Source organism: Acanthochromis polyacanthus, chromosome 12 (genome assembly GCF_021347895.1).
Source record: "Acanthochromis polyacanthus isolate Apoly-LR-REF ecotype Palm Island chromosome 12, KAUST_Apoly_ChrSc, whole genome shotgun sequence".
NCBI lineage: Eukaryota > Metazoa > Chordata > Actinopteri > Pomacentridae > Acanthochromis > Acanthochromis polyacanthus.
Window position 1 is genome coordinate 25,546,493 of NC_067124.1, and position 26,669 is coordinate 25,573,161.

Sequence of the window (26,669 nt, forward strand, 5' to 3'; positions counted from 1 at the left end):
CAAATTAGACAACAAAGAAGTGAAACCTCAGAGAGTTAACAGCTGTATGGTGCTGCCTCCACCTGCAGGATATCTGAGGAACTACAGACAAAAGTAAAGGATGTAAACCACAGACGAGTGAAACTGCAGCAAGATTTTTATTGAAAAAAAGCTTAAATTCAGGAATTAAAGATGCATATACTTACATGTGTAAATAGATATGCTCAAATACACAAAGTGGGAAACCAATGTGCTTCAGTGGCTGCAATGTCCATATGCACATTGTATGCATACATGAAAATGTCTTCAGGCGTGTGTGTGTTTTTTTTTTTATGATTTGATAAACACACGCATCTCCCAGTCATTCTACGGAGAATTATGTTTTGCTTTTTTTTTTCCATCCGGCTCACACCCCTTTGAAAAGTTTCAAAGCATCGAAGACAGCTCCTTCCGACGTCTGTCGTCATCGCCACGAATGAATTCATGATCAATAAAAGAAAAACAAAAACTTTCACAGCTGAAGCATTTACTCCACTAACACATTGTGACATTCCTTTCCTAAAAGTGCCTTTTGCTTTCGCACTCCCTGCTGCGATGCTCTGCTTCTGCTCTTCCACTCCATTTGTTAGCAGCAGCTAGGAGGTCTGCTGCTGACAGGCTGCATTGGACAGCGTGGCCTGGGGGAGATGGGTATTTGACCACATGGGGGTATGTGAAGACGGCTTTGGGGTAAAAATGGGTATTTGAGGCGGTAAAGGTGAAGGTTGGGAATCTCTGCAGCGCGGTACCTGTTGGCAAGAGGAGAGGCAGGGGGTCTATCTAGTTGGCAGCGTGGGGTCGTCCCTCAGGGATTAGCGAGGTGAAGAAGGTGCTGATGAAGGACCATGCGGTGGTCAGGAAGCTTGGCTCAGGGACAGCAGCAGCAGCAGCAGCAGCCTGGGCCTGGTCCTCCAGTCCACCACCGCCTTCTTCACCACTGTCATCATCCTCTATTCCTTCATCCATCAGACGTTCCTGAGACACCAGCAGGCAAAAACACGTGTGGTTAGAAATGTTACAATTCAGTTGTGTATATGTATCATATTTCTGTGTTGGTTGCTTTAGTTGACCAATTGATTGCCTGTGTGAAGGAATTATTTTTTTTGTTTGTTTTACTGTGGGCATCTTGCTAGAGTCAACACATCACCAAAAGGGAAACAGTGAGTAACAAAGAGATGTTGAAAATAGCAATGTTGTGTTCACATGTGCAGGCAGGAGGCATAAAAATAAAACAACAATAAACACCAGTACCAATGTGAACCTTTAAACAACAGAAGTTACGCAGCGATTGTTGGTGGTAAGATAGATTTACAGTAATCTTGAATGGAGGTCAGTTTAAATTCTTTGTTTAACTTCCCTTTCCAAACATGGAATATTGCTTTCCGATCTCTGTCTGTGCGCTGGAACAGGCAGCAGGTATGTGTCCTGCAGTCTGACATTAGGATGAGTGGATAAACGGAAAGAATTTCTTGCAAGTAGGTGGTACACGCTCAGCAGATGTAGTTCTGCACAGAAATCTAGCCCTCATGTACCCCGTGTAATATGAGGCTAACTGTGTGTTAAGAGGTGCAAGTAGGGATTTCTAGCACAATAGTAACTACCTCCGAGGTGCATGGAGAAGGGAAACAGTCAGAAAAGCAGCATCAGAGGTAGAAAGAACAATTTGGCTCCGAGACCAAAGACAAAGGCTATGATGCAGTGTGAAGGTTGTGTTTCAGCATTTGTTGCAGTTACATTCAGTATATATTTGACTTAATACAGCTTATAGACACTCTGCAGACAAAGTTGAACAGGTCATTTGTCAGACTTTGCAGTCTGACAAATAAACATCGGATTAACAGCTGTTAAACTTCGAAAGCAACAAATTACACAGACAAGTCAAGACACAAAAGCAGCCAGATTGAAATGCAATCTTCTACTCACCATTTCCTGCATGTCCTGGTGTCTCTCTGCTTCCTCCTGAGGAGCCCCGGCCCTTTCTGCTCCTCTGAAGTTCTGCTGCTCTGGCCTGAAGGGAAACCAACCAGCCTGGTGCCTGAAAAAAAACAAATAACGTCTTACACTTGAGTTTGAAGCTTGTTGTACATGAGATATCCTGTAATCCTCTGTACACCTGCCAAACATTTTCTAACGTGCATTTTGAAAGTCTGACTCATTCAGCACTGGTGAAAACTGACTTTGGATATAAAAAAAAACAAAAAAAACAAACCCCCAATATAGATGTGAAAAATATGTACAGTCTTGTGTTTTGCAGCAGTAACTCACAGGTAGACGAGCAACATGGCACCGACCACCATGACGAAACGGCTAAAGGAGGAGTAGAAGTAGACGATGCTGAGCAGGACACCGGCGCGAGACACGGTGTACAGCCAGTCCAGCCAGTCGCGGTTCAGCTCGTCGTCGTTCAACACCGCACCGCCCTGCGCGTTCATCTGGATGGGGTTGGCAGGCTGGTTCTCCGGTAGGGGGTTGGGGGCCTGGTTGGGCCCCAGCGGCGGCTGCACAGCTTCGTTGGGTTGAGGGGGCTGGAGGGGTGAGGGGGAGGGCGAGGAGGGAGGAGAGGTGCTGGGAGGCTGAGAGGCTGCTACTGCTGCTTGACTGAAAAGAGGGGGGAAGAAGAGAAAAATGTAATTCCCTCTGGCCAAGCTCCGACTTGTAGGAGTGTTGATAGTAGACAGTGACCAGCTGTCTACGTCTACAGGCATTTCTTTCACTTACTATTGCATGTAGTAGTGACGTGCATACATCTGCTGCCACCACAGCATCTGCATCGGCATGTACATGGGGTGGGGGGGCATGTTGGCAGGGAGGCCACCTTGGAAAGCGACCTGGGCTGCATCAGGCCTGTGGAAGGAGGTCAAGTTTGTTAAGAAATATAATGACACGGTGTAAGCCAACGTTGTTTTCATATTTTCAGGATGCTTCCAATAGTTGCTTGTAGTGTGAGAGTCACTGAGCTGGTTTTACAGTTCTGCTTTCAGTCTAATACAGGCCAACACAACACCACCACAAAGCTGTACTCAATCATCAATCAATCAACATGTATTTATAGAGCACTTTACGACACTCAAAGGTGACCAAAGTGCTTTCCAGTTCAAATCAAACAGCACTTCACTGACAACTGCTTACAGGTATGAAGTGCCTCTATGCCATAGTAGGTCCTCCATTTTATGGTATTTCAGTAAGCATTTTAACACAAATCACTACATATTTCTTTTAATTTCATCAAAATTTACAATTTTAGCACGGAGGGGAAATCTTCAGGTGACTTTCCTTCAGTGTGCAATAATCAACTGAGAAGCAACAGGTGTGGCTTCCTGTCATGAGCAGACCAAACAAGTTTCTTCAGTGAAGCATGTCTGGTTTTGTTTTACCCACAGAACTGATCTGATATTAGATAAGGACTTAGTGATGTTTCCTATAAGTCAAATTTGAGCTTTGCAGCTCATTGCAGGTCGCCGCATGACACTCCTGTTTTAAATTTAATAAATTTGAAGAAGTAAAGGAATTATGAACTGATTTTGAGTGTGAAAATGTATTTTTTCTAAACTTGTCTTTGGTTTTATGCACCGGGTTTTCCCCTGTGTTGTCTTTGGTTGGTTGTGCGTAATGTTTTTAAATCCTAGCACAACAGTACATAAAATTTATCATGCAGTAATGTGAACACTTGCTTACCACTGAGGGACACCTGCAGCACTCTGAGGATTGTACTGGGGGAAACCGCCACGATACCTCAGCCCGTCATAACTCCCAGGGACAGAAGGGGAGGACGAAGGGGAAGAACCTGGCTGGCTGTCCTGATTTGGTGTGGTGGCAGGGGAGGTGGAGCCGGTGCTGTCTGAACTCTGTGACGAGATACGAACGCCAATCTTTAAATCATCAATACACAGAAAACAGAACAGGATCAATTGAGATGAACTGCACCTCGCCTAGACGGAAGACCAGAGGAGCAGTGGACAAAGAAAACTGTTTCCAGCAGTCTGACAACACATCCTGTTAAATCTGATCCTGATTTAATAAAATGTTATCGGACCAATCTATTAGCTTGTACGCAGTCTCCACTTGTTTTAATAATGACAGAGTAACCCACTGAAACGCTATAGACACAATCTGCTTGCCACTGTATGTAACTCTGCAGTTGCTCTCACACTACATAATTAAAAATGTAATAAACAGTCAAATAATAATATATTTTATTTGTAAAGCACTTTTCAAAAATACTCAAAGACACTTCACATAAATATGTTAAATATACAGAAAAGCGTATCGTTTACTCACGCTGGAGGCAGTGGCAGACGAGCTGGAAGGATTTCGAGGCATGGGCGAGCCTGGGGGACTATGAGAGGTACATACTAGATGCATCATGTGATATTCATCCTGCTGTGGGTCGACAAGGCCAGGGAACAACCCGGCGACGTGGGAGAGAGAAGAAGAGGAGGCGGAGGTGGAGGTAGCGATAGAGCAGAGACACAAAGCAAGGAACAGAGAAAGGGGAAGGATTAGTGTGGAAAGGACCAGAATTCTGACACAATGCTCAGCCTTTGTTGGCAACACGCATCAGGTCAGCTATTGTTTCCCATGAGCCTGTTTCAGTTCCCCCACAGATGGACGCACACAGAGACAAGTGCACGAGCGACAACTGCAGTCTTAAACGCTGTCAACACAGGAAGGACAAAGGACTGCACACAAGCGCACACCTCCTGCACAACAACCAGCTCCTCACACAGGTATAATGTGAATTCACTGATTTCCCTGTGTGTGTGTGGGCTGCTATTTGGACACAAAGACAGTTTGAGTATGTATATATACACACGTGGACAAAATTGTTGGTACCCCTCAGTTAAAGAAGGAAAAACCCACAATTCTCACTGAAATCACTTGAAACTCACAAAAGTAACAATAAATAAAAATTTATTGAAAATTAAATAATCAAAAACAGCCATTACTTTTGAATTGTTGATTAACATAATTATTTAAAAAAACAAACTAATGAAATAGGGCTGGACAAAAATGATGGTACCTCTATAAAAGATTGAAAACTATTTGACCAGAGTGACATGATTAACTCAGGTGTGTCATTTAATTGACATCACAGGTGTTTCCAAACTCATAATCAGTCAGTCTGCCTATTTAAAGGGAGACAAGTAGTCACCCTGCTGTTTGGTGAAAAGGTGTGTACCACACTGAACATGGACAACAGAAAGCGAAGGAGAGAATTGTCCCAGGACATCCGAAAAAAAATTATAGACAAACATCTTAAAGGTAAAGGCTATAAGACCATCTCTAAACAGCTTGAAGTTCCTGTGACAACAGTGGCTCATATTATTCAGAAGTTCAAGACCCACGGGACAGTAGCCAACCTCCCTGGACGTGGCCGCAAGAGGAAAATTGATGACAAATTGAAGAGAGGGATCGTTGGAATTGTATCCAAAGAGCCCAGAGCAACCTCCAAAGAAATTAAAGGTGAACTCCAAGGCCAAGGTACATCAGTGTCAGATCGCACCATTCGTCGTTGTTTGAGCCAAAGTGGACTTCATGGGAGACGACCAAGGAGGACACCACTGCTGAAAAAAACTCATAAAAAAGCCAGACTGGAATTTGCAAAAATGCATGTTGACAAGCCACAAAGCTTCTGGGAGAATGTCCTTTGGACAGATGAGACCAAACTGGAGCTTTTTGGTAAGGCACATCAACTCTATGTTCATAGACTCAAAAACCAAGCATACGAAGAAAAGAACACTGTCCCTACGGTGAAACATGGAGGAGGCTCAGTAATGTTTTGGGGCTGCTTTGCTGCATCTGGCACAGGGTGTCTTGAAAGTGTGCAAGGTACGATGAAATCTGAAGACTATCAAGGCATTCTGGAGAGAAATGTGCTGCCTAGTGTCAGAAAGCTTGGTCTCAGTCGCAGGTCATGGGTCTTCCAACAGGACAATGATCCAAAACACACAGCCAAAAACACTCAAGAATGGCTGAGAGAAAAGCGTTGGACTATTCTAAAGTGGCCTTCTATGAGCCCAGATCTGAATCCCATTGAACATATGTGGAAGGAGCTGAAACATGCCATTTGGAGAAGACACCCATCAAACCTGAGACAACTGGAGCTGTTTGCTCATGAGGAGTGGGCCAAAATACCTGTTGACAGCTGCAGAACGCTCATTGACAAATACAGAAATCGTTTAATTGCAGTGATTGCCTCAAAAGGTTGTGCAACAAAATATTAAGTTATGGGTACCATCATTTTTGTCCAGCCCTATTTCATTAGTTTGTTTTTTTTAAATAATTATGTTAATCAACAATTCAAAAGTGATGGCTGATTTTGATTATTTAATTTTCAATAAATTTTTATTTATTGTTACTTTTGTGAGTTTCAAGTGATTTCAGTGAGAATTGTGGGTTTTTCCTTCTTTAACTGAGGGGTACCAACAATTTTGTCCACGTGTGTATATATATATATATATATATATATATATGGGCACTCTCTTCTTGATCTCTCCATGGTATTAAAACATACACAACAATAACAATAAAATGTTTGATTTTACTGCACATTGGAGAAGAATTTATTGGCGATGTTTCAGTAAAATGTCTTTGACCTCTGCTTCAATAATGTAACAAATTTAGGGTGTTATATCACCTCAGTGATATTTTGTGTGCTATAAGCTATTACCACTAATACTGTTACTAATGTGATTAACATTATGTGTCATCATAGGTTTTGCTCATCCCAGGATTTGTGTGAGATTAGGCCTTGAAGTGCCTATGGGCAACATTAAGCATGATTTGTCCACGTATAGTAAAGAAACAGAGTTTGTGTTATCTCATTTCACAGCAATCTGCACATCTTTCTATTATTTCAGATGACAGGATAAACAGATTTGCCTCTTATGCTTAAGGAAGTTAGGTCCCACTTAAAAGAAATGATTCAAAGATTTTTTAATTCTCATTTTTGATCATTTAAGTGCTAGTGACTTTCCTTTGGCACTGGCTAACACCTCTTTGGGGACGACAAAAACTCATCCATGCGGGAAAAACTAACTACTAAATCAAATTTCATCCATGCAAAACAATTCCCATGCATTTACTGGCAGACAAAGAAAATAATCTTGGCATCAGCTCCTACCTTTCTGAGCACGTCTCTGAGCTGCAGGTGGTCTTGGAGCAGCCTCCCTGAGTACACCAGCCGCTGGTCTTTGGATAGCTACACAACACAAACAGCATAACGTGGTAAAACAGCGGGAAGCGGTGCAAATGTGTTTTGATTTATTCATTAAAACACCAGCCTAACAGTGACAGGTGAGTATGTTTAGATTACCGGTTTACCTAACAATCCCAGCCTGTTTGTTAATAGTAAAACCAGAAAATACTTGGCAAAAAATGCTGCAGCTCCTCTTGAGAGACTAAGTGAAACTGATACTGCAAACCTGGGCCTCGGAGCTAAAATTAACCCCAAACATCAACAAATGTGTTTTCAGGAGCCTCTGCCAGCCCACCATAATCCTATAAACTATTTCTGAGCGGAAACATCAGCTTGCTCTTATTTCCAGCTGGGAGACCTTGTTGTTGGGTGGAACAGTGGAACGTCAAATCTGTAATGTGTGTACAGTCATTTGGATTAGATAGCGGGGTTGGATTAGATTTCAAAGCTTACTAAAAACATACCCACTGTGTGTTAGTCACATTCTCTTTTCGTCAAAGGGCTTTCACTTCTCTCCAATGCAGTGGTTTTATGAGACACAAGTGACCATGAGAGGAAACTGACAACTGAATAATAAGAGGAAGTGAATGGCTATCATCTCGTTCTTGCAGGCAAATCAAAGCAAATGTTGTATTTACGTGAGCGTCTTTGCTTTTCTTTACAGTATTTTTCTTTTTAAAGCAGGAGCAGATCATCATCCACACAGACAGGATGAATATGCCGATCCAAAGTATAGAAAAGTAACCGAGTCTTGCATGTTTGCGCATTAAGTTCCTTTATATTGCTAGAAAAATGCTCCTGACTAAACTGCGATGACCCTCTGGGTAAAACACAGCTCTACAAAAATGACCCTCATTATAGCACACTGCTTGTTGCTATGGTTACACAGCATTTATTTGGGCTTCATGTTTCTATTATGACAAAATATGGAAGCGGTTTTCAGAGTCCTGACCATTCCTCCACAAAGAAAGCTGATCAGAAACTGTATTCTCAACCTTAAGTGGTCAGAAAACAGAGCAACGCTCAAGTTATTTTTTGTTTAATTCTCAGTGTTCTGCACAGCAAAGTGGGCCAAAAACTTTCTAACTTGAGGTGTAGAAATATAAAGTGCTCCAAAGCAACAGATGAGGATGTGAATGAAATACAAACAACAAACTCACCTGGAGAGGAGATTTGTTTTCAGAAAACATGTGAGCAGGAGGCAGCAGCTGTATTACGTTTAAACCAAGCCCATATGCCTGCTTACAGCCTAAACAGACTCAGACTACAGACTGAGGCATTGTCACATGATTGTTTAGAACACACTAAGCATACCTTTGGTACACAGAAAACTGGCTAAAGTTGTAGAAATGTTTTGGAAGGTCTCTTTGAATGTTTGATGCCAGATGTCTCTAAATATTTTTATATATGAAGTAATTAAATTTAGTCTACAGCTTAGATTATATTAACTCAAGCTGATGACAGCCACTGAGTGAAACTAGACATTTTTTACAGCTACTTTTCAATTATATTTTAAAGCAACAAATATGTGCATTATTTTGAAGAATATTTATTTTACTTTAGTTAATATAATGAAGTAGAGTATTTGCTTACAACTGAAAAGATACATCATTTACTCTATTATCAGAAAATGAGCCACTGATTACTTTGATAATCAAATAATAAAATTTCTTTTTCCCAAAAAACAAGCTACACCATTGCTTCTCCTTCTCTTTGCTACATTAGATTAACTGTATATCACTGGACAATAAAACGACTGAAAGACATCAGCTTAGGCTCTCAGAAAATGCGTTGGCCGTGTTTTACTGTTTGTGACATTATGCAAGCTAACCAGTTATTCAAGTAGAAGTAAAAATGAATAAAAAATGAATTGAAAATGTGAAACAAATGTTACTTCCTGAATCTGCCGAAAGGCCAACACAAATATTGACATCTTTTTGGTCCATCTTTTAGGGAGTGTTAAGCACTATTATATCAGTTAAATTCCACATCAAACAACAACTTAGCTGAGAAACAAAGAGCTACTTACTGGCTTACTAGGGTACACATTGGAGATGTGACTCTTCAGCCTCTCCACAGTCCAGTTGAGGAAGCAGTTAATGGTCTGGTCTTCATATTTCTGGTTGGGGGCCTTAATGACCAGGGTTACAGGACTATCAACTGTCCCAGAGTCCATGGCTCATATTATTAGCAGGGAGGGCTCTGAAGAACCGTTAGTGTTACAACTCAGGACACACCTGAGGGGAAAGCACCCTTAAATTCTTTCCATTCTGGGCCCTGCACAACACCTAAAACAGTCCCTGCTGTGGGTAAGGGGAAAGGGTTCCCCCCTCTACAACATCTGCTCCATCTGTAGACCTGTTGCTGGTTTCCAGCTAGATTAGTAGGAATTCTCCTGGTGACAGTCCTTGGCTTTCTGGTGAAAAGAAAGAGGAGTCTTCTTAGATATATAATTGCACAACCTTTGCTACTTTTTGTACAAACTATGTATATTTTTAGAAACCATTTTTTTTCATGCACCCAAACACTTTTGATTTAATTATGTTTCAGCTCAGCTGTTTTTGTTAAGTTGGAATGAAACACAAACCTATTCTTCAACAAGGATATCATCTTCAGTTCTAGTTGAATTGATTTAAAGTAGGCCTTAAATTTGTTTTTTGATCACCCTATGACCTTGCATTTGTTTGCTTTCTTGATTTTTGCTTCTTGTGTGATGTCCTTTTCAAACAAAAAAAGCAAAAAAAAGATATAAACTGGTGTTTATTTCGCTTTATGATGGAGACTGCCGCTAGTGCCGACGGACTTTAGATGAGTTAGCATATCCATGTTTGTTTACACTTCAGTATTATTAACAACAAAGTTTGGAGCTTCCAGAAAAATCCCAGTGTTCTCCGTCATATTTACAACTTGGATGAAATGCACTCTTGCACTGCAGTATTCCTGTACTACATATATCAGATTTGTTTACTGAAAATATGCAGTCACAGTTTGCAATCTAAATATACAGTACGTCTGCATTTCTGTTGCTGCCTACAAATTCCAAAAAGTTTGTCTAGGAATATTGTTGATCTTTTCTGCGTGTTCAGTGACGCTCCATCCATCATCTCTACACCACTTAATCCTCACTTGGGTTATGGGGGGGCTGGAGTCTATCCCAGCTGACTTTGAGCGAAGGCAGTGTACAGGTCGCCAGTCTATTGCAGGGCTACATACAGACAAACAATCACACTCGCATTCACGCCTACAGAAGATTTAGAGCTACCAATTAACCTGAGCATGTTTATGGACTGTGGGAGGAAGCCCACGCATGCACAGGGAGAACATGTAAACTCTGTGCAGAAAGATTTTGGGAATTCCCGGAGGCGAACCAGGGATCTTCTAGCTGCAAGGTGTAAGTGCTAACCACCTAACTACTGTGCATCCCCCAGTACAACAATGTTAGTTTTTTTGTTGTTTTTTTTGTTTGTTTTTTCACTCCATCACACTGCAAAATAAACCAAAGTATTATTCAATATTTTACATATTTCTGAATATCTGTATCATTAATTGGTTATAACTAATTTATGACAAAATGAATCAGCTTTTAAAAAGGTGCTGCTTTGGCTCTGATGCCTCTCAAAATCTGTAGTCACTTTGTAATCTTAAATTATGTCAAGTAATAATGTAGTTTAAAATAATTGCGAACAGTTCTCTATAATAATAGTATGTACATCATTACTAAATAAATGTATTTCCAGAAAGTTTGGTGTAGAAGTTTGTATTATTCTAGATTTAGAGAGGGTAATTTTAATATTTACTACTTCAAATGTATGCTAATTACAAAAATTGGTTATTATTCTCCTTGCTATTGAAAAACTATATCAAGCCTGAAAAAAAACCCTTTTGGTTCCTACAAAGTATATCAGGCTTTGGCTGAATACAAAAATATACTTGTAAGATCACTTCAAAATGAGTTCAGATCGTTTTCACAGTATTTTTTGTCAGTTATAAAAACCTCACAATATTACCACATCTATATTTTATCAATACAGACTGTCTCAGCTGGCAAAGTCACTTTACAGTTGATCTGTTCAACACAAGTTATCAAGAAAATACAATGCACTTTCAAAGAGAAGCTAACCACTGCTGTGGTGGTGGGGGGGGGGGGGGGGGGGGGGCACGTTTCGCTTCACACTTCCTGACACCTGCCATGTTTCATCATCTTTACAGTAAACTGTCAAAACAACTCACTAACTATAAATCCACTGTAGTCAGGCTGAAAAAGGAGATAGTTACATTTGATAATGACTTTATTTACCATTAAACCCTTCACATTAACAAATGCACTGAGGAAACTACGTTTATAAGGCAGATCACCTCGAGTAGCTCTGTTCATATTTTGACCTGCTCATTTTATGCTTGTTATGGCTCTAGAGTTAGCTTGTTGGCTAATGCTAGCTTCGCTGTGGTTTGCTAGCAAATCGGCTAGCCTAGCAAACCGTTCCGGCAGTGACAACATATTTAACAACCTAACTCTAAAACCGAAGCCAGGTTTTCGCCTCAGAGAGTTTTCTCCTTTTACCTGCTTACTCTTCTGGTAGCGTCGTCTCTTCGTCCCAGCTCGGCTCGCCTGCCTTGTTGTTGTAATGTCGGGTGTGAGAGCGGAAAACACGTCACCATTCCCTTTACAACAGCTGATCAGTGAGAGAGAGAGAGAGAGAGAGAGAGAGAGAGAGAGAGAGAGAGAGAGAGAGAGAGAGAGAGAGAGAGAGAGAGAGAAGCTCATATGAGAAGGCAGGGAGCCGTTTGCAGTCCGAGTAGTCAAATTCTCAGTCCTCCCACTGCTAAAACCATAACAAAAAAACACAGCAATAGCTTTAAAATTATTACTACGAAAGCAGTTTAGCTAATTGTAGTTAGCATAGCTAGCTAGCTAGCTAGCAGGGTGGTGTTTATAAGTCAGTGGTTGCTAGGAGACACACAGGAAGCGAGAGGTGACACTGACAGAGGGTGCTGCACCAAAATATGGGACCTGCGACCACTACCAACGTTTTTATCACATTTTCCCAACATACTTTTGGCTGATTGTATAAATAATAATAATAATACGTTTATTTATGTTGATCAATCCTACATAATATACTCATCAGTGTATTTATGCTATCCAAAATGGTGCTTATTGTATTTCATTGAAGTCGCAAAAATATTCAATCTGGGTACTGAACATATATTTAATATCTCATATAGATAACAGCTTCATGCATTTTTACTGCAGCACAACTATTTGTTATTTTCTTGTTGCTTTCTTAGTGAATCACTCTATGCCAAATTGTCATGTTTTTGCTTACTCAGTTCCCCATGCGTACTAATATACAGTAAGTAATACAGTACAGTAACTAATACGAGCTTTTTAGTTAACTTTTTAGCTGATTAAAATCTACAACATTGCTAAATTTATGCTTTTGTAATTTTTGATAAAGCTCATAAGAAAATTACATAAAATTTAAATTACAGAAATTGAGTAAGCCCAAGATACTGCTGGAAATCATAATTAAGTGTGTGTAGAAGCAGGCTATTTTAACTACGAACACATAGTTAAAACAGCCCACACATATTTAATGGATGTATGGAAATATAGGATCATAGAATCTAGAATATAACAAAGATGCTTGTTTAGGAGAGTCAAAGTCTCACAAGACGCTTTGATAAGAATGTTCTGAGAGCCCTCCATGTGTCATTGACAGGATAAGTTAATCCTTGAATTTCCTTCGGGATTAATAAAGTGTCTATCTATCTCTCTATATCTATCCTTTTTCCTTGAAACCAGTTTGTTTTGTTGTAGGCTACTCTCTGTACAATAAATGTACAAGTTGACTAAAGAATATTAAATCTCCTTTTGTTTGTCTTTTCTCAAACATGTTGAAAATGTTCAGGGTTAGCATAATTTAGTGAGTCAGATGAGAAATTCACCACAAAAATGCTTATGTCAAAAGTGTCCTTGTTCTCTTCAAGTAACCCACCTAATTGAGACACTTTGTCCATTCAACTTTTTGTCTCTTTCTTTTGGTCTGAGGTTCTTGGTCAATCCCACACTGTTTTCATGATGTATCACTTTGTCCAGAGCTCTTCAAAATAGGTGTGATCCCTGCCGCCTTTAGGAGTCTGTGCAGGAGCTTCAAGTAACTCCACAGGTAAACCATATACACTTTAACAGATATAACCTGCTTCTACTCACAAAAAAACATATGCACAAGAAAAACAGTCATAGCGAAATAGTTCTACAAAAAATTCTCCCAAAAGATTTACTGGATGTAACCTTGTTTCTATGATAATGTGCACAGCCCTCTCACAGACTTTACTATTTTTGCAAGGCTAGACCATTTGGCTCGGCTTTGCTGCTATTCTGTGATCCATCGGATTCTGACCTTTGCAACTATAAACACAATTATCACATTGTCAGTAAAAATCACTGTATTACTGTTATCCAAAGATATGCAAGAACTGTAAATATTGCTGGTAGCGCCCATAATGTTGGCAGCATTCCCATTTTTTCTATGCATTTTCATCGACATGTACCATTTGTAAAATGAGGCTATGACTGATGCACTCATCACTAATTCACTTGAGTATAAGGTACCAGCATGCAAGCTTTATCTGTCATCACCATTAAAACCTGGCAGAACATTATAAACTTCACTCATTTTAACTCAAATACCAGGAAAAAAGCAAACTTTTGTCCTCAGTGGTGCTTTCTAATAGGGTTACTGATGAACTAAAGCCAAATACAATTCTTTATAAATGTTGTATCTGTCAGTTCTGCGTACTGAAAAAATAAAACCATGAGAGCATGTGTCAAACTCTTTTATTTATCCAAAAATTACACGGGAATTACATGGTTTCACAATACACATGAGAGGACTTATTCGTGTGGCTGATTCCTTTTCACATATTCATATTTCCAGGTTTAAAATTGATAATCTGCTGTTAGTGGTTATTGATTTATGGGGAAGTTTTTTGTGAAAGCTAATAATTGTAGGTTTCATATTACTGTTTAAGTTTGTGCAAGACCTCCTTGGTCAACTGTTTACTGTATCGGTTAATCTTCCAGTGTCCAGGCATCCATCCCAGCAGAAAACGATGAAAATCCGTCCATGCAAATGCAAACATCTCCCGCCACTCTTTCTCGAGGGCATCGGAGTCCATATCTTTTTTCACAGACAGCTTCAGCTCTGTGAAATAGTAATCCAATAGTGCCGGTACCCTCTTTTCACACTCCTTCTCCTCCATGCAGCTCCCCAGGAAATACACAACGTCTTTAATCCCACAGCCCCCACCGACGTACTGAAAGTCCACAGCCGCCACATCCTGCCCGCTTTGGGAGAAGCAGAAATTAGCTAACTTGGCGTCTCCGTGAACGATGGTCTTGAAGCGACACTCATTGAGGATCCTGTCAATGTCGCTGGCTGCTGCTTTGAGCTCGGCATCCTCCATGGCCTCCAGCTCGTCAGGTCGGGTCTCCAGATGCCAGTAGGTACCAACAGGCCACAGACCCTCTGGTGCCACACCCAGGAAGAGAGCATGGAAGCGGGCAAGCCAGCTTAGGCAGGCCTTTATCTCTCTGTCCTTCACACTGGTTCTATAAAGAAAAACAAACATTCTAATTGTCCAACATGTCATGTATATATTCTCTTATCGATCATGTTTCCCTCATCATTTTGCTGTCAAATCTCGAAAACAAAGCTTATTTTCTATTTTCAAAGTCCTCACATCCCCATTTAATGAGTGATGGAGAAACGTTTGCCCTTTTCAAGGCTTTAACTGGGGTCAAATGAGAGACCCGAGCAGGAATTCACCTTCTGTTACTCAGAAATTTCACATAGTAAGTTTTGAGGAAATTGTTATTTTCAATCTGCCTTCAATTTGTGCAGTTTGAAGGAAAAACAGAGTTTTATTAAGGAATAAAATTATTTAATTAAATGTTTAATTAAATTAATTGACCAAACCAGAGGATTTAACAGAATTTCAGGGTGAGAAAAGGTGGTTTTAAAGCAGCTCTAGGCAGCACCAAAGAAAATAAAAATTCATTTTTCACCTCTTTAGTAACTTGAGTTTCATGTATTTAAGCAGAATAAGCATTTTTGTTTATCACATGGTGAGAAATAACAGGAAGATGCATAGATTTTTGTCATGTTTACTGTTGTGTCTAGTCATATTCAAAATAACCGGACTTAGTCAAGACAACTCCTATGGAAATACTGTAATCATTTTAAAACTAATGAAGATAAAATGTGTGCAATGGAGAATTCCCATTTCCCAACTTACAACTGCATTTTCTACAATGTTGTCGCTGACATTTCATTGAAAAAAAGCAACACTGTTCTGTCAACTTAAGAAATTAGAATAGATTTTATGCTGTGGAGCTACATTATCTGTGCTTATACCTTCTCTGATCATAACTGGCCACATCCAGATCCTCCAGCACGATCAGCATCTCGTCGCCATAGGAACAGGCAGCCAGGCAGGCAGGGATGCGACACCTCTGATTGGTGGAGTAGTTCTGGTACCAGTGTGTCTCCACCTGGTAGGATCTCACTTTACGACTGTGGGAGCGATCTGTGTTCCAGCCGCCGGGGTGCTCGGCCTCCTCTGGGAACTTGACATGTTTGACGACCACAGAGGGCCGGTCACAGCCCTCCAGGTGCAGCCGCACTATCTCCCCATAACCACTCCACAGGGTCTGGATCTTAGAACCAACTCTCAGAGATGAAGCACCACACACCTGCAGGATGAGATCCTGGAACTCCTGTTTCATTCTAAAAACCTGCTCTGCACCAGAAAGAAGAGGGAGCATAGAGTCAGTCAAATCCTCCTGTAGTTCAGTGCTGGTGATTACTGTTGTAGTGTGTCTCTTACCTGACTTCTTAATGATCCAGCTTTTGCATCAAGGCAGCAAAAACAGGCTTCTTGTAGATTAAGTGGATGATAAATAACAGTGAAGCCAATAAAACTTCAGGTAACAGTAAACGACAGCTCTCGAAACATTTCAGAACACTGACAACTGACCCTCAGCTTCAGGATCAGGAAGGGTTCTCTCCAGCCCTCTGTGAGTGGTGTTTAAAGAGACAGACGTGACTTAGAGTAATTCAAATGGGCATCACTGCTACCTACTGGACTGGAGTGGGAAGGTTCTTGATTAACTGAACACATTTAAATGATCCTCCACAATGTAAGTGTTTAGAACTAAATAATCAAGATTTAAATTCAGAAATAATTATTTAGAGTTGGGATTAATAAACTAAAATTGTGTTTGGCTTACTTTAATTTAATTTAACTTGATAATGGGAAGTCATCATATTATTGTCCTATCAAACACAAACAGAGCAGAGGGCCTTAACCAGACACATGTCAACATAAGTGGTAAAATAAAACAAAATTAATATAAATGCTTTAAATGCCATTGGTGATCCTGTAACTTTCTCAGTCAAATCTGGCTTAAATTGGTCATTGCCTCTCTGGAAAGTGCTCAGGCAGCTCATATGATGACTTTTATGCCCTGCAATTGAATGAAAGTGCAAACTGTGTAATTATTCACATCATTTCTATGTGATGGCATACAGTACAGTACTTAATGTAGGCAGAATCTGTGCATGTGACCTCATAGAGCTGCTTTTTCTAGATGTGCAGATTGACACATACTCTTTTACTTTACTGTATTTACAGTTTTTTGTGTGTTGTCAATGTCTGATATTTTTAGATTTTTTTCTTCATCTGTTTACTGTTTACATAGTGATAAAGGTTTCTACTCTGACTTACTTATGTTTAATAGGTTGTAGTGTAAATAGCTGCTATTTTTTTTCTTCAACCTCAAGCATAGAATCAATTACAAAGGCTGCTGTTCTTTGTGTTATTGTGTCTGTTATTGTGTTAAGCACAAATCCCGCACATCCATGTTGGATTCGGACAACACTTCTACTTGTGGCTGGATGTTAACTCAGAATGTGCGACATCCAGGCGTAAACATGGCGACATCCTAAAATGATGATCCAGTGGGTAGTCGCCCAAACAATTTGGAGGCTGTGGAGAAAGTCAACCAGTAGTCTTTACTGCAGTGAAAGAGAGCTCTACAGTGACTTAAAATATATATATATAAATCAAGGATTAAAGTAAAAATACCTAGGTTCATTTGAGTTCAATTTTAACATTCTGAACACCACTGTGGCTACATTTTGATCGCAATCAGTAGGAAATTTTCCATATTTATGAGGAGGGTAGAGCAGTAAGCTTTCAAATTTGAGAATCTTCACTAAATTAAGTCTGTTCACCTATAAGGTCCCATTCATGTGGCACTTTAAAAAATTACAATAATATGAAATTAATTGTTAAACATATCAGCTTTGCAATCACTTTCATAAAAACAAATGAGGACCAATATCTGCCCCTGTGGATGTCCCTCGTGCTCGCATGTGCCCCACTCCCCTTTCATTTACTTCTGAATGAACTTTCGAGACTTCCGTGGAACTTCTTATTTTCATAAAGCAACAGGGGACAATCAATTTCTTATGATTTATAGTTATGTTAGATAGGAATTTTTTTTTTTTTTACCATTATTTGTCTTACGCAAACTCCTCTGAATAACTTGGTAATAACATTTGGAAACATATATTCGAGCTGCCAGGCTAAACACTGTCGTATATTTTTCGACTTTGACCCTCACACCCCTACTAGAAGTCCAAGTGGTACATTCCAAATGACAGCTCGACCTGGGCTAGCTTTCATGCCCGACCATCAGGAGCCTGTGAGAACCACGAAGACGTAGTTTTCATCAACAATTCGTTTTATTGGTGTTTTATTTAAATCTGGTAGTCACCAACATGTCTGCTCCTAAGAAGGGAGACTTGTCTTCGAGTGAAAAGGAGTTGTTTGAGGTTATTACTGCAGGTAAGCCTCTTCGGCTAACGCTAATCCCTGAAAACCCATAGAGCCGTTAGCTCTCGTGAGCATGTGTAAATGAAGATACAGATGAGACAAAAGAATGGCAGCTTAACGTCTTTGCTTTTATGTATTCGCTTAAATTATTCGCGCCATGTTAAATTATGACGCTTAACTGAATGTTTAGTTTCCCAGCAAAGCTTTGTAGTAGCTACCGTTAGCTAAGGGCTAATACTGTATGCTTGTGATAGCTTACTGTCTTAAACATTCCCCTCAGTGATCCCAAATGAGTTTTTAACATAATGTCCTTAGCAATGTCTTCACTGTAGTTTAAGAGCAGTGTGTAATGTGTAACAATTGGATTATAGCAGATGCGTTTATTGCTAAGTCTGCAAAGTGTAGATGCGAGATTACTCTGCAGAGCTGCAAACTGCTGGGTGCCATATTTACATTGCACTAATACTGAATTTGTGATTATAGGTAATGTTCAGGAGGCCTCAAGGCTGTTGGGCTGTAAGGACGTTCGAGTGAACTGTTTGGATGAGGTAAAAGAACATTTATAACAGAAACGTACTATTAAAACAGGGAGACTGCATTTCCTCTGAATCACAAATATTATCCCTGACATTTATACCAAAGTTCAAGGACTCTATGTTACTGTTACTGTTTCTTTAACCAAATGAAGCTACTGGTTCATCATAAAGTAACAGGTTAGGATTTAGTCCTCATGAGTTTTAGAAAATTTGTGAAATGTAAAAGTGATGAATACATCATATTACATTAAAACCTCTATTAGCAAAGCTCTTCCGTCATTCAGTGACATATGCGTGGGACAAGAGTCATGATTCACCGCTCTGAAGGGCTTTTGAGGGGGTCCTTCTTCCTGTCACTCTTTCTTGTACACCTGTCCAAATCAGGTGTTTGGCGTAGGTGTTTTGTTATGTTTAAATAATACATTGTGTGTTGTGAAGTGGTTACTTCAAGCAAACATGCTGTCCATACTAAGTAGCAGACAGCTTCACATCTGCTGAAAAAGAGAAGAGTATGGTGGGAAAAAATTGAAACAATGCACAAAATATATGTACAGTTTGTTCTGGGCATACCAAGTATGACTGAGTAACAACACAAGCACACTGATTACATTCGTACAGGCAAGTCTACCATGTGAGAATTCAACAGTTTTGTAGCCAAAGGAACGAAAGACTTGTGTAGTGGTTGTATCTTATCCGTGGAGTGCAACAATACTGACCACATCTAAGTAGTTCCTACTGTAGAGAAGCATCTGATGTGGTCCAGAATTTTTTATTTATTTTTTGTCACTTTGAGAACAGTCCTGTTGAATATGGACGGGAAGGTTAGTTTTTCGGACTGACTGCCTTCAATGATGTGTTTACCAGATGGTTCAGCTGAGACTTAAGGGTAACTGTTAGATTACCAAACCAAACAAATATGCCATACAGAAAAATAGATTCAATGAAGGCGTGATAACACATCAGCATTACCCTCTGGGCCATTCCAAAGAGCTGGAGTTTAAGTAGGAAGTATGCATTTTTGCTGTGGGTTATCAGGTCTTACAGTAGGCTGTTAATGATAAACATTTATATGAGTCAGCTTGTATAACAGGTTCATTATCAGTCACGATTTGTGAGTGGTTGCTCTCTGATTTAGTACCAAAAATCACTTCCTCTCTTTTCTTAGCATACAGTAAAAGACTGTATTGTTTACACTGTATGACAAAGTCTCTGCAGCATAATGTTAGATTTTCTTATCATGATCAGGGTTCTCACCAGAATTTTTTTACAGTGTAACGGCAGGGACGGCCCGACACTATGCGCATGCGCAATAGCCTTCATTAAATCTCGCGAGCGGCCGGCCCAGATGTCAGCCAATGAGCGTCACACAGATGCTCCAAATGCTCGTGATTTAGGTCACTATTCACCATACATGGCATCACGGAAGCAACCGAGACATGCTAATTGTAACCCCGAGATTGGAAGCGACTCTTAATTTTAGACGGGAACGGGTCAATCGACAGGAAAATACGGCTGAGATGGGGAGACATAAATTAACCTAGATAGGCACCCAGTTGATTAAAAACAAACGCACATGACGTTATCTGTCAAAATAACTCTCTTTCACAGCGCCAACTGCCCCAATAAAGAATTTTTCTCACATAAATATGGAAATATTATGCAAGCAAATGTGCTCAAAACACAATACCACAAATTGAAAGGCAGCGTAGCGGCCCTAATCACAGCGTAATCTTTTAAACTGACACCGTACCGGCCCGTTACGCTGAAATGTGCTGGCGAGAACCCTGATGATGCAGAGGGCCAGGAGTGTAAATATGACTCCTGATGGTATGAATACTTCTGGAATGATGACACTGGTATTCATAAGTGTACATTGTAAGTAACAGTTTTTAACCTACACATTCCTTGACCACACTATTGTTAACTGATCTGGACCCACATTAACCTTAACCAGCTGAGACCTGCCACTCAGAAATGACACTGTGTGTGTTCTGCTGCCTTGTTTTGAATTACACAATTTTAATCAATTTATGAAAGCACAAAGCCTCATGGTTCAAACGGTATAAACGATTTTAGGATACTTTAGCAGCAGCAGTAACAGTTTCTTACGTTCTAATGCTAATGAGTGCATTAACCAAAAAAACAGTAGTTTCTTAACTTTCCTTTACATCCTTGTGAATCAGTATGTTTGCACACCTTTAACATCCGAAAAGTCCTGTTTTTTTCTTTTTTAATTAAAAAGTGCAGGTTAGCATTGTCACCTCAAAGCAAGAGGGTTCTCGGTTGAAATCTTGGCCTGGGGTCTTTCTATGTGGAATTTGCATCTTCTCCCTGAGCCTGTGTGGGTTTTCACCGAGTGCTCCGGCTTCCTCCCACAGTCCAAAGTCAGCTAGAATAGGCATCCCTACAGAGGGTAAAGCAGTGTCTTTAAAACACATGATCATGTAAATGCATTATCCTTCAGTCCTCAAGATTTATGTAAAAAATGTGCAGCATGTATCAGCCTTTTTGTCTCGTCCACAGTATGGGATGACTCCTCTCATGCACGCCGCTTACAAAGGAAAAGCAGACATGTGCAAGCTGCTGCTGCAACACGGAGCTGATGTGAATTGCAATGAACATGAGCACGGATACACAGCGTTGATGTTTGCTGGCCTGTCAGGTGTGCGGTTTATGTAATATGTGAAACATTTAGCATGTTTGTGTTGATAATCACAGCGGTGTGATCGATAATATCAAAAAATCTGTTGTTTTCAGAAGTGTTGTGACTCTTCTCCTCTGTGCCGGCAGGAAAGACAGATATCACCTGGATGATGTTGGACGCAGGGGCGGAAACGGACGTAGTCAACTCTGTTGGAAGGACCGCAGGGCAGATGGCAGCGTTTGTCGGTATGTTTGGGCGTAACGTCCCCCATTTTACAGCACTTCAGTGTTTTTAGGTCTTACTAGTCATCAAGGGATGCCCTTGTCAGTCAGAAAGACATTTTTCTATATATTTAGTCCCCGAATCTAGTTGCTAAGAGATGCTTTTCCAATCTATACAAAATGTGTATAGATTGTAGAATTACCATTGAATTGACTTCTGTCTGCACCATCGTTTGCGATTACAACAACTGGACAAATGTAGCACTACTTCAGACCCCTTCATTCTATAAATGTAAGCAGTATAGTGCAGAAAAATAAGTCTTTTCCTGTGTTTCCTCCTCAGGACAACATGACTGTGTCACAGTGATCAACAACTTCTTCTCCCGTGCTAGACTGGATTACTACACCAAGCCCCAGGGTTTAGAGAAAGAACCCAAACTGCCACCCAAACTGTCTGGACCCCTGCACAAGGTCATCATGAGCACCAACCTGAACCCTGTTAAGGTATGACGCACTCAATGGGGACATCATGTGACAAAGAGGATGTAATGTAGTAAAATTTGTTCAAATGCAGCCTGCAGACTTACACCAACCTCATCCAGCCTGTCATCTTCAAATGTCTCCTTTTACATTTCTTTTTCCATTTCTTTCCTCTGGGTGATAGAAACAGAAGAAAATATGTGTTACATGCACCTGCTTATGTGTCTTCATCCAGTACATTTAATCCCTGATTAAGTCTCTTCATAGAGCTAGGAGGCAAGTAATGACACAACTGACAAGCTGCTGCAGTGAGTGGTTAGATTGAAAACTAGCATGCTGTCTCTTCAGCTTGTCATTTGTGCCAAAAATAGAAAACTTTAGTGATTGTCATTACCAACTGACATTTATATGTGAGTGTTGTTGCTAGGTCTATTGCTGGATGGTAGTTCTACTGTATAGTTTAGGTTCAGGCATGATGTGAATGATGTAGTATCTAAAATCACCTAATTCATTCAGTTTGATATGTCAAAAAAGGTGATTACACTGATGGGAACTTGTCCAACAGTGTTATGAATTTGCAACACTGCCCCAATACAACAAGTGATCTACCAAGATGCAGAAGCTACAATAATATGCACTGTGTGACTGAATCTTTACGTATATGTTTCGGACAACATGAGATTTGGTGAAAAACAACGCAACTGGTTATAGCAAAAACTTCTTCTTTTTGATAGCTAAATGCTTATTACTCGTGTTTTCCAGATGGTGATGCTGGTGAAGGAGAACCCCTTACTGGCGGAGGTGGAAGCTCTGGACAAATGTCGCCGGGTGATGGAGCTAATCTGTGAGAAGTGCATCAAGCAGCAGGACATGAACGAGGTGTTGGCCATGAAGATGCACTACATCAGCTGCGTGCTGGGAAAGTGTGCCTCCTTCCTCAAGGATCGGGAGGACAAGCTAGAAGGCCTCATTAAGAGGTGAGGCTGTGTGTGACATTAGAGATCATTTTGTTACTGTCAGTTTTTGATACATTAAAGCTGTAATGTCGGGGAAGACTAGTAGGAATATATTTCGTTCTGCTTTCCTTTGTAGTTTTTGCTACTTTCTGTATGTTGTTACTAAAGGTTCTTAAGCAACTTTCAAAGGAACATGTCGACACTGAAGTGTCTATATTTCTGGAGTGTTTTTGTCAGCACTGATAGCTCCTTTCTTGCACCTGACAGGATTAGCTGTCATTGAAGCCACATTACTAACAAACCTCAGAGGAGCCTGAGTGAAGCTCTGCGTGTTCCAGCACATTAAATCTCCAGATTAATGTTCCAAAACATATTAAATTTTCTCTGACATTTCTTTTAGCATTATAACAGCTGGTATAAGTAAGGTGGATTTCCTGCAATGTTTGACCTTTAAACTCCGTTCTCCAGTTTGCTGAAGGGTCGGGACAGTGATGGCTTCCCCGTATATCAGGAGAAGTTTATCAGAGAGTGCATCCGTAAATTCCCTTACTGTGACGCAACTCTGCTGCAGCAGCTGGTGCGGAGTATCGCTCCTGTTGACATTGTAAGTTTTAAAATTCAAACTTCAGAATCAGTCAAAATAGTCTTTATTACCCTGTTCTGAAACTGGATTTAGTTCTTAACTCGGAGGTCAAGTCTTTGTGACACATTTTGCATTATATTTCAGAATGTCTTATTGAAATGTGCTTGTACATTTAATAGTTGACTTGTTTTCCTGTTGTTTTGTCCTCCTAACCAAAGGGTAATGACCCCACAGCTCTGTCAGTGATGACTCAGGCCATCACAGGTCAGGTCGGCTTCATGGATGCAGAGTTCTGCACGTCTTGTGGAGAGAAAGGAGCTGAGAAGAGATGCTCCATCTGTAAAATGGTGAGAGTCAGAAGTACAACAGTTGATAACTTTCACTTGAAACAACTCAGTCTTGCCGACAAAACATTCACATCAATTGTTCTGCGTCATCAATAGCTTTCTTTCCTGCTATTCATTTTCTTATTTTCACATGGGGTGAAATTGTTTTCATAACCTCTTCTGAGACTCTTTTTTTCACCTGATCTGCTGGTATTTCTTTGTCTTTTTTGATATGTAATCACTGTTTAAATAAAGTAATCTGTTTCTTTCACCAGGTGATCTACTGCGACCAAGCCTGCCAAAAGATGCATTGGTTCACCCACAAGAAAGTTTGTAAGAAGCTCCAAGAGCAGAGAGAGAAGCAAGAAGCAGAAACAGCCAAACTGAGGATGCAGCAGAGTAAAGGTATTTTATCAAAGTGCCAAAGTATGAAACCGATAAACTACCACAGAGTACAGTGGTGTGGTCAAGCAGCATCAATAAAAGCGCTTGTCACTTACCTGATGTCAGCTGCACACGAACTACCACTAATTGCCAGTGATGGGTGATGACATTTTTCAGGTTACCGTTTTTGAAAATTAAGTTTGTGTCTCAAGTAAAAAATATTGATAAATTTAAGCTTTTTGCACTTTTGAAATCTTCTCGCGTGTTTATTTGCTAACATTTTCTGCCTGTTTTATTGTATTATATAAACATTCAGCTCAGCATGTATAGTACAAAATCCAAGAAATTATTAGTTTCTTATGACGTTAAAGAAAATAGTTTAAAAGTAGAGTTGCATTTTTCTTACTTTTTATTTAACTTTTTGTTTTAATTTAGATCAAGCTGTAATGATCTTGTGCAGTGTAAAAACATGGAGACTTAAAAAGGAGAGGCAAATAGTTTTTTTTTAACCAATGAGTAAAATATTATGCTGATTTACAGCCATGGCCATAAGTTTGGACACAAGTACCATGACGCTTGTGAATCTTAGAAAATACCACAAAATTGTCACTTACAATATAAATACCAGTCATAGCCATCAACCAAAATGAAATACATTTCATACAATTGGACTTTTTTCTTGTCGCCCTCTGCTGGCCATTAGAAAGAATGTAGGTATAAGGTGTCAGAACACGATAATGCTAACTTAAATGCCTTTTTGTGTTTGTGTTTCAGAGGAGACTAAAGCAGTGCAGGAGGCCACAGAGTCCATGCAGGAGCTCTCAGTGGAGACCAATAGTGAGGTCGCTCCCTTAGACTCTGCAGCAGAAACTATAAACCCCACTTCCATCCCAGCTGCCGACAACTGAAGATCGCCTTAACAATGGACGGCACCAACAAACCACCCTTCTATAGAATACATCCATGCCCCACAGACGGAGACCAAACTGCAGTTACACTAAAAGCCAGGCAAAGACTGGTCCAGGAGGCGAGAAGAACCCGTATTTATTATCAATCTGAGACTGTCATCAGCGCAGGGGGACACTAAATCATACAAGGAATGTTTGTGCCACAGCTGTCATCTTTTTGTCCTTTTTTTTAAGTTAATTTTTCAGATAATATTGTCATATGTGAATGTGAGCTCTGTGTAGGCTGGTGTGAGGAATCGTGGGGAAATATATAAAGATCTAATGGTTCACATCCATGATGGAACGCAACTCTGCCTTAAACTGTAGCAAACTGTGTGGGACAGAAGTGACCGTGTAGCCAATCAGAGCTGTTGTTTGTTTGCAATATACTTGGATTTGTTGTCGGGGTGTTTCTTTTGTACTGATAACCTCATGGTAGCTTGTGAGTGGATAGCATGGCTGCACAATGTTGACCAAAAATGTATATTTTTAAGTATGAATGACTTCAGCATAAATTTATTTTTAGTGTGTCGTGAATTGTGACGTTAACGCTCAGGACTTTCAAAAAATTATAATGAAATGAAAATGTTGTTTTCCCTCCAGCATCCTCAGTTAGTTAGCCAGGCATTGATGTATACAGCACAAGAAGACAAAAATATCAGCTTGTTTGATATTTTCTTTCATTTCTTGTGCAGCCTGAACAGACAGAGAAGCTGGAGTCAAAACATCATGTCCGGTAATCGTTTGACCTGAACGCTGAAGACATCCAACAACTTGATCTGAAGTACATTAAATAAAGACCAACTTCACCAATGTTTGGAGTAAATGTTCATGTTTTAGCGGTACATTTTCTTTTACCTGTGTATTCTCTCTGTGACAGAGTCATGATCTTATAGCTGGTTTCTGTGGTTTTCTGAACAGTAAGGAGACCTGTACAACCTAATGCAGTCAGTCATGGGTGATTTATCGAACAATGAACCCCTTGATATGAGAGGCTCCCCGCCCCGACTGCAAAGTAGCCGAACACCCAGACTGACATGCAATATGACCACAAGCCACCAAATGTACTCATTTTGCGTCTCCAATCACACATCTTGCAGATTTATTGCCTTTATTTGTATCACCTTTGTGTTTTTTGTCTCTTCCTGGTACTTGTACCTGTCCTTGTAGCCAATTTCCGTTTCCCATTAATATTGCATCTCATTTTTAGTTGCTTCAACTTCACTTTGTGGCCAATTTTATATCTCATTCTGGTCATTTAGCTTCTTTTTTATTTTTTGATTTACACTATACATCTTTTGTAGTCACTTTGTACTTATTTTGTGTGTCAGTGTGGTCTTTTGGGAGTCATTTTGTACAAGTTTAGATATCGGAGTGTCATTTTGCATCTTGTTTTAGGTCCCAGTGTGTTCATATGTGTGTCATTTTATCTCTGTTTGCTCATTTAAATCTTATTTTGGTCATTTTGAAT

The 26,669-nt window shown here is 40.1% G+C and overlaps 3 protein-coding genes across 5 annotated transcripts; 1 reads left to right on the plus strand and 2 right to left on the minus strand.

The window, feature by feature from the left end:
- Positions 1-118: 118 nt before the first annotated feature.
- On the minus strand, positions 119-11,918 carry herpud2 (HERPUD family member 2). 2 transcript variants are annotated; one of them, XM_022197388.2, is made up of 9 exons: positions 11,778-11,918; positions 9,246-9,632; positions 7,142-7,219; positions 4,297-4,398; positions 3,694-3,863; positions 2,737-2,862; positions 2,284-2,616; positions 1,942-2,053; positions 119-993 (listed from the first exon to the last, which is right to left on the minus strand). In XM_022197388.2, the coding sequence occupies exons 2-9, from the start codon at positions 9,390-9,392 to the stop codon at positions 799-801; spliced, it is 1,263 nt and encodes a 420-aa protein (XP_022053080.2). In that variant the 5' UTR covers positions 9,393-9,632; positions 11,778-11,918; the 3' UTR covers positions 119-798. The 2 variants fall into 2 exon arrangements, with proteins under 2 accessions (XP_022053080.2, XP_051813004.1); XM_051957044.1 differs by having other exon boundaries at positions 3,694-3,887.
- Positions 11,919-14,040: 2,122 nt separating this feature from the next.
- pkdc (protein kinase-like domain containing) lies at positions 14,041-16,315 on the minus strand. Of its 2 annotated transcripts, none has more exons than XM_022197366.2 (3): positions 16,109-16,315; positions 15,637-16,016; positions 14,041-14,831 (listed from the first exon to the last, which is right to left on the minus strand). In XM_022197366.2, the coding sequence occupies exons 2-3, from the start codon at positions 16,005-16,007 to the stop codon at positions 14,240-14,242; spliced, it is 963 nt and encodes a 320-aa protein (XP_022053058.1). In that variant the 5' UTR covers positions 16,008-16,016; positions 16,109-16,315; the 3' UTR covers positions 14,041-14,239. The 2 variants fall into 2 exon arrangements, with proteins under 2 accessions (XP_022053058.1, XP_022053057.1); XM_022197365.2 differs by having other exon boundaries at positions 15,637-16,021.
- Positions 16,316-17,927: 1,612 nt separating this feature from the next.
- On the plus strand, positions 17,928-26,011 carry ankmy2a (ankyrin repeat and MYND domain containing 2a). Its single transcript, XM_022197386.2, has 10 exons — positions 17,928-18,133; positions 18,605-18,669; positions 21,181-21,319; positions 21,448-21,546; positions 21,866-22,026; positions 22,765-22,979; positions 23,427-23,562; positions 23,760-23,888; positions 24,143-24,272; positions 25,026-26,011. Exons 1-10 carry the CDS (start codon positions 18,067-18,069, stop codon positions 25,157-25,159), a joined length of 1,275 nt encoding a protein of 424 aa, XP_022053078.1. The 5' UTR covers positions 17,928-18,066; the 3' UTR covers positions 25,160-26,011.
- Positions 26,012-26,669: the final 658 nt, after the last annotated feature.